At 36.8% G+C, this 12,786-nt stretch overlaps 2 protein-coding genes across 2 annotated transcripts; both read right to left on the minus strand.

Annotated features, from left to right (window-relative positions):
- Positions 1-785: 785 nt before the first annotated feature.
- On the minus strand, positions 786-4,054 carry GCK72_012625 (uncharacterized protein; the record flags this gene model as incomplete). Its single annotated transcript, XM_053729259.1, has 7 exons — positions 786-936; positions 1,300-1,471; positions 1,588-1,679; positions 1,903-2,129; positions 2,173-2,413; positions 2,623-2,949; positions 3,924-4,054. 7 exons carry the CDS (start codon positions 4,052-4,054, stop codon positions 786-788), a joined length of 1,341 nt encoding a protein of 446 aa, XP_053584031.1.
- Positions 4,055-5,528: 1,474 nt separating this feature from the next.
- Positions 5,529-6,523, minus strand: GCK72_012626 (uncharacterized protein; the record flags this gene model as incomplete). The annotated part of the gene is made up of 3 exons (XM_053729260.1): positions 5,529-5,714; positions 5,786-5,873; positions 6,459-6,523. The coding sequence occupies 3 exons, from the start codon at positions 6,521-6,523 to the stop codon at positions 5,529-5,531; spliced, it is 339 nt and encodes a 112-aa protein (XP_053584032.1).
- Positions 6,524-12,786: the final 6,263 nt, after the last annotated feature.

Below are 12,786 nucleotides of genomic sequence, written 5' to 3' on the forward strand. Positions count from 1 at the left end.
TTTGAAACCGAAATTAATGTAAATGTATCAGCTTTGTTAAAAAAAAAAGTATGATGAGCTATGAAAATATACACTAAATAGGTTTGTGCTTTAACTTCACGCGCACAGAAATTTTTCAGCAACACGAACTATTATTTTTACTATACGGAAAAACCAAATGTCCAAATGAGAATGTACCCATAATGTATCAGCCATACAAATCAACATATTGAAACATTGAAAGAAATCACACAAAAGTTTATTTTCAGCTCCCATCGTTATGCTCAGCAATGGTTCCATAGACAAGCCAGTGGATTATTTTGAGATCCTGAAAATATGGATTTGTGTTTCATTATTTTGATATACATAATACTTGACTTTTAATTGGAATATTCTACGACTTATTTCGAAAATGAACTTTACAAGGACATGGTAGCTAGACTCACGAAACAAAGGGGATCTAATTAATCAAACTCATTTCCACCCGACAAAATTTTCTACTGAATTTTTATACAAGTTACCACAACGACTTCAACTCACAATCACTTGTTCTCAATGACACTTTATTTTGTTATTAATATAAATTGAAAAGTGAATACAGACAAGAAAACAAGCATCAGCAGTAGCAATCAAAGCATTTCAAAGGGAATAAAAGAAGCACACAAAACGTTGGACAAGTACAAAAAAGATGTTATCAACTAGAGAAACGAGAGGGATCGGGGAGTAATGAAACGAACGAAAAATGGTTTAAAGAAGCGACACTTGGACAGGACGAATTGAAATAAGGGATGTGTGTGTTGTGAGGATTAGAACTCCTTAGCGGCAAGCTCGTATGACAAATGCATAGCTTCTCCTACCAGGATCATGACTGATGTCACAGTGAATACGACCAATGAGAAGACGATTAGAAGGACACGGTCCAGCACCGAGGCCAGGTATTCCCACTCCAGGGCGTATCTGAAATTTAGGGTGTTTTGTAGTGGTGATTACTAAACTATGAAATCTATGAATTTTTTAAATTAAGTTGTTTCCGAAACTACAAAAAAATGAGTCAATTTAGTAACAATAAATTCATTAATTAAAGTTAATTTTTTTTGTTTTACAACCTTAATAAGAAACGGTATCAAATCATCATCCTTAGTCATCATCACAGTATCTCCCGAAATGAAAGTTAATTTTTCCCTTTTCATAGTCGTAACAAGAAACGGTATCCAACTATGTGCTCACTAGTATTCGTTTTTTTTTTTCGATATCTCAGTTCATCTTCATCTAACACTAATTCATTGGCAACCGGAAATCGATCTACAGAAATAATCTCACCTCCTCTTCAACTTGCTCTCCAGAATAGTTGAATCCCCTGTCACTGAAAACGCTGAAATTGCAGATGCACTGAGCATCAGAGGACCAGGTTCCCCGTGTGGGACTGATATGGCTGATGGCACTTTCTTACGACCGGCTTGTCGGAGTTGTCCACGTTCACCGCCGCCGCAATCTGAAAATTAAAAATGGCATGAGAAGATCGAACAAGCAGTTATTTGAAACAGAGGATCGAACAAGCAGTTGTGAAAAATAATTTGCACATTCAAGCCTGTCAGAAACAGTACTCACTTTTCACTCCATTCTGTTTATTCGAATTAATTTTCTTGACGAGTCGCCTCCAATTTCTTCTCGCTGCTTCTCGTTTCATATCATCCATACTTCTGAAACATGTAAGAAAATGACATGACCAAACTACTAGAAAACAAAAAATATAAATACTGAGAATGATGTATGTGTACTGTTTCAAAGACATGATTTGTAAGTGGCATACTTTTGAATACTGGTCTTGATACTTCAGCCGCATTATAACAAATTAGTTTACGTTTCGATTGCAACTAACATTAAAACTTGTCAGCCATCTGAAACAGTTTCCTCTTCACTCACATATAGCTCCTTGCACTAATCGGAGCAGCCAACGGAGCTCTCCCACTTCCACTATTCGATTTCAGAAGATTCAAACCAGAAGACGATGACGTCACTTTTGGCATCTTCTGATTCTTCATCTCCACCCTTTTCGCCTTCATTTTATCCTTCTTCCCAAATGTCACTCCTGTCTCATTCCACAGCTCCAAAAGCATTGTTGGAGGACGCATTCGGAGCCACTGAGCGATCTAAAGATAAGAATGGAATCCCGTCAAAAAAGTTAAGACCTACCCTCCCAAAAAATATGTATGATACAATAGGAGACACTGGCTTTGCGTACATCTTTTGCAGGTGAACATTTAGAATGAACGCTGTGAAGAGTGTTCCAATGAATATGATGAATATTATAGAAAGATAGAATATTCCAAAGAGAGGAACGAAATCAGATGACGTCGGCATTTGTTCAGAGACCATCATCATCAGGATGGACATGGCAAGGAGGGAATCGATTCCAAGAGACAGCTTTTCTCGTCTGAAAAATTCATTTGATAGCATTAACTCTATTTCTCTATTTATTTAAATTTCTCTATTCATTTTGATATATTACCCCCTTGACCCTTACACGTATTTTTGCATAGATCAGTGGATCATTGAAATAAATTATAATCTTCAGTTTCTAACATTTTCCAAAAACAGTAATTTAGAGAATAATTCAATAAATCGAAGTTATGTCCAACTCACCTCTCAGAACTGGTAGAAGCAGCAGTGAAGAATCCAGTAACAGCGACCAACGTGATAACAGAAGTGGGTATAACCAAATTAACAATATAATACAATGGTTTCCGTCTAACAACTAGAACAGCTTCCAGTAGAACCCATGGCTCGGGACAACACACGAACTTCTCCTCGACTCGTTTTATATTGAAACTGACGACAACCCATTCTTCATTCGGAAGGAAATTGTCCATATTCACAGATTCATATTCTGGTTCGTAGTTGATATCTGATTTAGATGATGTCCAGGAAGATATGGTTAGTTTACAGGCTTGTTGATCGTAAGGGAAGAATCTGAAAATAATTATATTGTTTCTAAATAATTATATTGCTTATCTATAAAACATTTATCATACCAGCTCTTGTATACGGTACATCAATTAGCGCACCCATAAAAAAGTCAGACATAAAAATGATAGAATCCATCCAAAACTCCTTTACACGAAAACTCTACAGTAGGCAAAAAGGGAGATATATGTCCGTAAATGACCCAGACTATAAAACAGCAGAGTAACGCAACCACCTATACGGGCTCCATTCGCTCCACGACCGAAGACTGGGAATAGACAAAAAACTTATAAGCAAGATGCTCCTTGGTAAAATAGATTTAAAGCTCACTGATTTTTTCACACTATCCACTAATAGCAAAACCCGTGCGAGTCCACGATTTATCTGGAAGGCTCCTAAAACCAAACTTCGAAAACACTTCTTTGTAAACCGCGACTTGAGCAAAATCGGTTAGCAACAGCTGGGCCCTATCAACTCACACCTTCCCGGTCTCTGAAATGTCGTTTGATTGTATCATCATAGTCTCCCATCGTCCTATTATGTGTAACACCAGCCCGGTCATATCATAATTTTTGTGTGTGTCTCACCTTTCGATTTACTTGTATTGCTTTTTGTATTCTTTTTTCTCTTCACGATTCGCGAAATCGTAAATAAATAAATATAAATAAATAAATAAAAGTTATTATCAAAACCACAGTATTTGACATCACTAGTATTCCATACGTTTTTGCTCGTAGCGCTCAAAATGGGACAAGTTTTGACGTCCCGCGTCCCCGTCCCGGGCGTCCCGAATAGTCATAAAGCGGGTAAAACTAAATATATGTTATAGAAACTTTGAAAGTCGCGTCTCCTATCATGTCTTCAGGCTCTGTGAAAGTTTGACTTCTCTTCGACAAAAATTGACTATTTTCCAAGCAGACAGGAAAAAAACGCCCCATTTCGAGCCGTTGTTGTCAATCTTGCTAAACAAAAAAACCAACCTGATATCCAACAGACAACTCGTTCTGTACAATGCGGGATACATAAACTTCACTTCTGCTCCCTTTTCTCCTTTCCAGTAGTTCGTCGTCACTACCACATTTATGTATCGTTCTGTCTCTTCTCGATTCATTACCACACTGAAAATAATATATTAGGGTGTTTCATAAGTCTTTGCACTTTTTCTATCAGTTTTTGATCAAATTTTTCTTAATGAGAAAGAAGTTCTAAGAAGTTATATATTGTCCATGAGTACTGACTACATGTTGCCAACATTGTGGTAGTTGGGCAATACCGGCCGCGTAGAACTCTGCCGGCTGTGAGCTGAAGAAGCGATCAAGGTAAGATTTCACCTGCTTTCGATCATCAAATTTTTGTCCAGCTAACGAGTTTTGTAATGATCTAAAATGATGATAATCAGTTAGAGCAAGGTCGGAAGAATACGGCGGGTGGGGTAGAACTTCAACTCCCCGAGCCTTTAAGAAGGTGCGAGTCTTTGTAGCAGTGGGTGGGCGAGCGTTGTCATGCAACAAAACTAAATGATCGATTTCCGGGCGAGAGGAGCGATGGGATTGGATCATTTTATGGAGTTGTTGACAGTATAAGTTGACTGTTATTGTAGCACGATCCGGAAGAAATTCGTAACAAATGACCCCGTTTCTGTCCCACCAAACTGATAGCATCACTTTTTTCTCATTCATCACTCTTTTTTGGTCCGTCAACGGCTCGTCGTTACCCAAAACTCCCTGCTTTTTACTGTATGGTATACATAGAGACCCCATTTTTCATTTCCCGTAACAATATCAAGAATCCAATCGAAACTACGCTTCCGATTGTGCAAAGACAGCGACAGGTCACAACTGAGCTTCAACTGAGAATCTGTCAGTTCATGAGAAATAACTTGTCCGTATTCTGCTGTTCTTCCAGATTCTTTCTGATGTCTGAATATTGTTGCGAACGAAGGTCTAGTATGTGAAGATACTACACGTACACTTGATCTAGGCTCATCCTCCAGGACATCAGAGATATCATCGTTGATATCTAAACGAGGCCGACCAGAATGAGACTTTACATGAAGATCGTAGTCCTCTTCTTTGGAGTTTTTGAACCAAGTGGTTGCTGTTTTACAAGATATGATGACCTCACCAAGTGTTTCGGTTATATTTCGATAAGTTTCCATTGCGCTAAATCCTGGGAGGTATCCCAACAAAAAACACCCTTTTAGAGCATTGCGATCTTTGGCGAGTACTTCTGCCATGGTACGCTGTTCTGGGAACTTCCAAAACAGAAATGTTTCTTGAGGGTAACAGTACTAGTTAATAATAAAAAAAGGACCAAAAAATGTCATGGGGTCAGAGGGCGGTACATTGAAAAAAAGTGCAAAGACTTATGAAACACCCTAATATTTCTGTTTTAACAGTGTGTCATGAATTTGTTTCGAAAATATTCTTCTGATTGTGGCTGGTAGTAATTTTGGATTTTGGTTCCAATAATTTTTCATTACCGAACCTCATTTTCTGATTTATTTGTTGTTGATTGAGATCTCTTTTCTGTTTCTAGCATCTTATATTTCATGTTTCATTTGTAACTTGTCAGTCAGTTCTTCCTCAACTGTCAACTGCAAAATAATCCACCAACCTGTTATAGAGATAAGTATCTGGCAACCAAATTGCGTCAAATGGCAGTATGGTTGTATTAATCATCCCGTAGAGATAGGGATTCCATCCCAGAAAGTCATCATTCCATTTTTGAATCGCCCAAACGTTCAAATCAACGTTTTGCTGTTTCTCGTTCTGAAAAAGTACTTTCCGTAAAACTTGTGATGGTAAAGAATGATTGTATATGATAAACGAACTGAACTCACAATGGAAAGAATCTGATATAGACTCATTGAAAACGAAACAGTTGTGGGTTTCGAGTGGTTCATCACTGGGCGAACACGACTGTCGTACCTGAAATGAGTTGCATTGGAATTAAAAAAAAGGAGTTCAGGACACACCAACTAAATATAGAAAGTGATGAGTATACAAATACCTATTGAAGCATAGAAATTTTTCTCATTTTTATGAAAACCGATAAGCATTCCGTCTGGCATGTCACGGGGTCTGGGAATGAGTACCAAAATCAATTGTGCTACGCTGACATCAGAAATTCAAAATCTATCTTTTATTTTTTTAATTTGGTCATATTTTAACATAATTGGTCTCAAAAAGACGTGCGACGTGTGTGTGTGTGTGTGTGTGTCCACAACGAAACAGATGTTTGAAAAAAATTGAATTTGCCTCCAAGTCGCTCAATCTCATCCGAGACACCGTGTTCTATGTTTTCTACCACTTGATATCTTCAATTCTATTATTTGAGTAACATACAAATGTAAATCAACGTTACTTCATACCGATTAGAAACAAAGATCGAGTACTGAAACAAATTAAAGATAGTTGATAACTTTTCTACGAAACATAGTTCATTTAATTATTTCATAGAGTTCCAACTCTTCAATCCCCCATCATCTCAATCCCCCTCCTTCCCAATTTTACCTCCTCGGATCCATCAAATCCTTGGCCAACCGGATGTGTGGCAGAAACTCGCCGTAGTCATCCATCAATGCCTCTCCTGGAAACAAAAAGAAACAAGTATTCGAAAGCAAAAATCAAAGCTCCTTCCCCACCCTCACCACCTGGCTTTAATATTCATGTAGTTTATCCAGTAAGCACCCATTCTCCGTAAATTTGATATTAGGAGGAGAAGGGGAGGGAAGGAGTCAAAAAATCATGACACGTCATGGTTTTTGGGTGCAAGACTATGGTACAATAATGCAAATAAACTAACCAACTTTCAGTCAGTACTGGAAAATGATAATGAAGAAACAGTACTAAAAAAGTTTCTAACGAAAAGTTCGCTGGAGCACATTTGTAAAAACCATGATGCACTCATAACACGTTTCTGTTTCAGCACTGTGTTTTGATGGAACTTTAGTTGCTTTTAGTAATTTATTGTTTTCCCTCCAACTCACTTGCTCCCAACACGACTCCAATGATCATCATGAACCATCCGACCACCCCCACCATTGTAGAAGTTCAAACACCTGAAAAAAAGAGAATTTTGGTTCAAAAATTAGACAAAAACCTGGTGGTGAGACACCACGGAGAGGTGCTCCAAGTAGTCAAGTATTGTTCAATTATTCAACGAAAACACATTGGGGCGTGAAAATTGGAAAGAAGAGGGAGGAGGAGAGATGGGGGAGAGAAGGTTGATGGGGTAGAGGGAGGAGGATAATGGAAGAGTTTTATATTGGGGAAGAGTATAATTGTTCGATAGTCATATTTTTGCGAATGATATTTTTCAGCACACCAATTACTGGGTACGTGTCATTTTCTTTCAGATATGAAATTGTGGAAACTGTAATTTTTGATATTTTTCAAATGTGAAAGCAGTTCAGTGATTAACCAAATATGAATGGACTCTGATCAGAAAATTTATTTGTTCAACAAGCTTATAAAATTTTTAAGGGAAGGCAATCATCGATAATTTCATTGACGACCGTTTCAATGAAGAACTAAAAAGACAACTTACCTGTAGAATTTGTTAGTGCGAAACTGGAAAATTTTTGCGCATCAACTTTTCAGGGAGAACGGCATGATGTCTGATAGTTATAGGGAAATCAGGGAGACTTGTATTATCTTCTGGGCTAGTAATAAACGGTGCTTTATTAACAGCTGTACATCGCAACAGAAGAAACATTGACCCAAAACTCCGTAAAACCTTTCTAAAGTTTTTGAAACCTTCATATTTTTTGCTTACTTCAGATATTTTGACCCTTCGAAATGTGCTTTTTGGGTTAGGCAACTTAGACTTAAAATCCTTTTTTCATGTATTACCACACAGTTCTGACCTCAGATTACAACTGCGCTCCACCAAAATGACCTTGATAAATTACACTGTTTTTCTGAGTCTCTCATTTTCGCACACAATTTTCTTCGGTTTCGGTAGAGCGCGGTTGTAAGAAGTGTGTCGTGCTAATATTAATCAACTGACTAGTCATTGGCTGTTTTTTACAGTTTCAACATTAAGTTTTATAATTTTTGATTACGTGTTTATGATTAACGGTCGCGTCTGTGATTTTTTCAACTAGAATAAGTTTTTGAAACAAAAAGAATTCTTACTAAAGTTATATTTTTATAAGGATGTGACTCAGAATCCAAGGGAAAAATCCTCTGAGAGGTTATGGATCCGAACACTTGAACAAATCCGCACTTCTAATGCTAAAAATTGTTTTTTTTAATGACACAAGTTTAATATACAGTTGACGTGCACAATGAGCAGTTTTTTTTGTGCCAGCTCATAAATATTTCAATTCATCCTGGGATTTTGCGTCAATTAATGTAAAATAGTTGGACTACTATCGAAGTCGTATCTCAATGACAACCCCCAACACCTCATTCTTATGAAAACTTCCAAAAACAGAAAAAAAATATTCCAAAAAATAAAAAACCCCAAGAAAAAGTTGTGTAGATCTCCGGTGCCCTCGTTTTGTCAACCTATTCCATCCACTTAAAAGGAAGGCGGGGGGAAACTAAAAGTAACGATGACCCTAATGAGTACGCCCCAATTTTTACTCCCCTTCGCCAACACACACAAAACAAAAGGAAATTGAAAAGAGCTGATGGGTGGAAGAGAGGGAAAGACAAGAAGCCATACACAGAGACAGACAACACCGCTTTTAGGACACCACGAAAAAAGGGAGGGGTGTCCTAAAAGGGTATTGAGGATAAGGGGAGAGAGAGAGAAATGGAATGAAAATGTAGAGAGAGAGATTGGATGAAATTCGATTGAACTAGGGAAGATCAAAGAGAAGAAATCTAGGGAGGTGAAATGTCAAAGTGCAAAAAATTTACTATTTGTGGTCATTTGGTCCAAAAGATCTACTGTTTCAAGGTGCAGTTAAAACAAATAACAAACTGAAACGTGCAATAGGTGCATCCATTTGCTCGGCGGTAAAAAATAAGGAGGAAAGCGGAAAAATGCAGTTTTAGAGACAATTTTGACCTGATTTTGTAGTAAAAAGCCCAAAAAAATGGTTATATTTGAGTTAAATTTCGCTTTTTTTTGGTAAAATCTGATTGCCTTGCTTCAAAAATAACCTTTAAATACTATCGGTAAATTCGAGAAGGCGAACAAATTTTTAAAGCTGATATTCTCTAGGCGGAAGGCGGAAAAAATCTCAAAATGGCAGATCGGATAGCGGAATTCCGCTCAACCCTGCTTTGAAAGACTAAGACTCTTTTTTTTTTCCGCATAATTTTTTCGACCAGTCCGATTTTCGGTTTCAAGATGCAGATACATATCGATGATGCAAATACATATGTTGATGTCACTCCAGACAGAAATTTTCAAGTCACTGAAGCAGCGCAAGCTAACCAGTCGCGGGAATAAATGTGAACACAAAATCAAAAAAGCAAATACTGATTTTTGAACCGTCATATTTAATTAGACGATCAGGTAGAAACTTTTCCCATAAATCGAATAAATAAAGAAACTAGTTTCTATACAACACTCTCATGATATCTATTATAAATATCTATATCCAGACTGAAAGAAGACCGCACTGAGAAATGTTTTTTGAACAAATAGAGAACTTGAAACTGAAGAAGAAGAATTTTTCGGAAAACTACAGTTGCTAGGGGAACTAATAGTTTCCTTTTATTGAATAGAACAATCCAGTGGTGGGAATTTTTTTTTCATTAAAAATACCGAGATGGAACAAAATGATGATTAGATCTCTTGATCTGTCCAAGACAATAGGAACGATATGGAGAAACGATATAGTTGAACAATTATAATCAAAGAACACACTTGATATTTGAAATAAACTAGAAACAGATAAACGTTTATTGGGAACTTTAGTTTCAATACACACTTTTTTGCGTCAAAAATAAATTAAATTATCCGAGTAGGTTTTTCGATAAGTCAAGTTTGAGAACACACTGCTTCTGTTTTTTCGGTCCACACCAGTGTGTAAGTATCGATATGACTTTCTCGATGTGCCAAAAGTGTTTTGTTTTCTGGTTAACAGGTTAATTTCAGATTGGTACCCAAAAGTCAAAACAAAAATGCAAAAACGTTTTGGCATCGGTGTGGGTCAAACCCTGGTTGCCAGATTGATACCAAAAGTCAAAAGAAAAAAAAGTTGTGAAATGTTCGGTGTCTAAACACACTGAAAACTCTCTGATTTATCGGGAAATTAACGAAACTCCGGGTCTCGATACCATAAATTTTCGAGAAAAGTATCGAGAAAGTATTAAGAAAATTTATCGGGAAATTTCTCGATACTTTCTCGATAAATTTCTCGAAGCGGTATCGAAGCCACACACTCAACACACATAGAAATAATTGAATGTGCAAGGCTGTATACTATAAATTCACTTGTGGAATCGCACTGAAAAATGTTTTTCGAACAAATAGTGAACATGAAACTGAAGAAAAAGAAAATCACAAACATTTTCCGCAAAATTACAGTTTCTAGGGGAACCAATAGTCACTCTGTGATTGAAAAGAATAATGACGATGTGTTTCATCCAAATTACTATTAATTGTATGCGTGACAATATGAAAAGGTTGATACGGTTTTGATGAAAATTTAGATGGAAAGTTAATTTAGATAAAAGTTTCTAAAGATTAGTAGAGCGGTTTGTTTTAGGCTATAATTAGATTAACATTTTTTATAAGTTATATTAGCTCGGCCACGGCCTCCTGCAGAGGCCCTCTCAAAGTACTGCGCGCAGTGCATTGAGAGGGCCTCCGCTGGAGGCCGTGCTCGGCATAGCTCTTACAACTGCGCTCCACCAATAAGCCCTTGAAAAATGTCTCTTTTTCTCTGAGTCTCTCAATTTCGCACACAATTTTCTTTGGTTTCGGTAGAGCGCAGTTGTAAGAATCGTGCCCTGCAAATATTTAGCAAAATGAACTCAGAAATTTAAATTGTGATCAAAGACCACACTCGAGTTTTAAAATTAACTAGTTACAGAAACAAGTTTATAGGGACCTTTCAGTTTCAATACTCACTTATTTGCTCTACAATAAAGTGAATCTCATTATAAATTACAAATATTTAACAGAACATCAAGAAGGGTCGGAAAAGAAGCTAGACTTCAATCACTCACTATCAATATGAATCCACAGCAGCACAAGAAAAGACTAGCCGATACACAAATCAGAGAATCAAAGTCAGCAAAAATTTTTCTACGATGCTAAAACATTGTTTTGCTAGAAGGAAGTCATAATTGATCATAACGAGTTAATCACAATGAGAGCAAAAAAATGCATTTCTTGGAACAGTGATAATTCTGAAGCGGGAACAGCGTCTAAAATCTCAAAATCTACGTTCAATGTATCATTTTGCTATAATCGGACACTTCCAGCATCATTCTTCTCGTTTGTCTACAAAATAAGAAAATGTTGCGCAACCAAAACAAACACAAAAAAAGAATCTAGAAGATGTTTGACATCTTCTTTCTTTTATAGCTTTGGGCGAAAGTCAAAACAATACTTTTTAGCAGAGCTGTGCGGAAGTAAAATTTTCAAAAAAGGAAGAAGGAAGAAGGAAGAAGGAATAACATTTTCAAAAAGGAAGAAGGAAGAAGGAAGAAGGAACGAAAATTTTCAAAAAGGAAGAAGGAAGGGAAAAAAGCCCGGAAGAAGGAAGAAGGAAGGAAGAAGGAAGGAAGAAGGAAGTTGGGTTCCAAACCGGGAAATCGGAAGTTAATTTTGAAAATGACAAATTTGAGGAAACTTTTTTCTAGTCATCTCTGAAAACGAATTTTGATGTTGTTTCATACAAAATTCCGTCAAAAACCCCCAAAATTCCGCCAAAATTCCGTCGAAAATTACAAAATTTTTGTGAACTTTTAACACGGAAGTCGAACAATTTCAACGGAAGAAGGAAGAAGGAAGAAGGAATAAAATTTCAAAAAAGGAAGAAGGAAGAAGGAAGAAGGAATAAAATTTCAAAAAAGGAAGAAGGAAGAAGGAAGAAGGAAGTGAAAAAATGCCCGGAAGAAGGAAGAAGGAAGAAGGAAGAAGGAATTCCGCACATCTCTGCTTTTTAGATTGAAAAGAGGAGGGAACATCTGGAAGAAGACGATATATTAGATTTTCATCATGTTTTCAAAAGTGTTGGCACGACTTACTAGTTGACGAGATATGAACTTGATTAAAACAAACCAAAAGAAACCGGACAAAATTTGCATAAACAAAGTTCAAAAGCAACATTTTTTACAGTTTCCCAATGGAAGTATTGTCACAGGTAAGATCAGCTATTGGTAATCTTATTGCCTCGGAATCGTTTTAAAAAAATTATGCTTCAGTTACGACTTATTGCTAATAACTCAACAATTACCACGATAAGTTTCTTTCACCCGGTGGAAAATAAAAGCTGAACAACTCTTTTAAAATTGGTTAGAAAAAAAGGAACACCAAAAAATAGGAACCAACGGAAAACCTATAGATCAAGGGGGTGGTCTACACCTCTATTCCGGAGACTCGAGGGTTTTGTTGCTTTTCACAATATACACATATTTTGTACAGACTTTTAAGATCAGTAAATTTATGGCAAAAAAACAGGTGGAACGGCACCGGAAAAAATTATTTGATAAGGTACCATTTTGAAATAGAAATGAATTTTAGATAACCCAATCGAAGATCCCAATTTTGATTATCATGACAGTTTCTGGCAATATCAACATCGCACAGAAACGAGCGGTAGCGCTTTTTTTTCTTCAAATTTCACATTTTAATTGGTTTTTCACTGTTTCAGTTACACAAAAATAAGGAGCATCATCAGGAAAATTCGATAGCTTGCCTCACTGA

This window comes from Caenorhabditis remanei, chromosome IV (genome assembly GCF_010183535.1).
Source record: "Caenorhabditis remanei strain PX506 chromosome IV, whole genome shotgun sequence".
Lineage (NCBI taxonomy): Eukaryota > Metazoa > Nematoda > Chromadorea > Rhabditida > Rhabditidae > Caenorhabditis > Caenorhabditis remanei.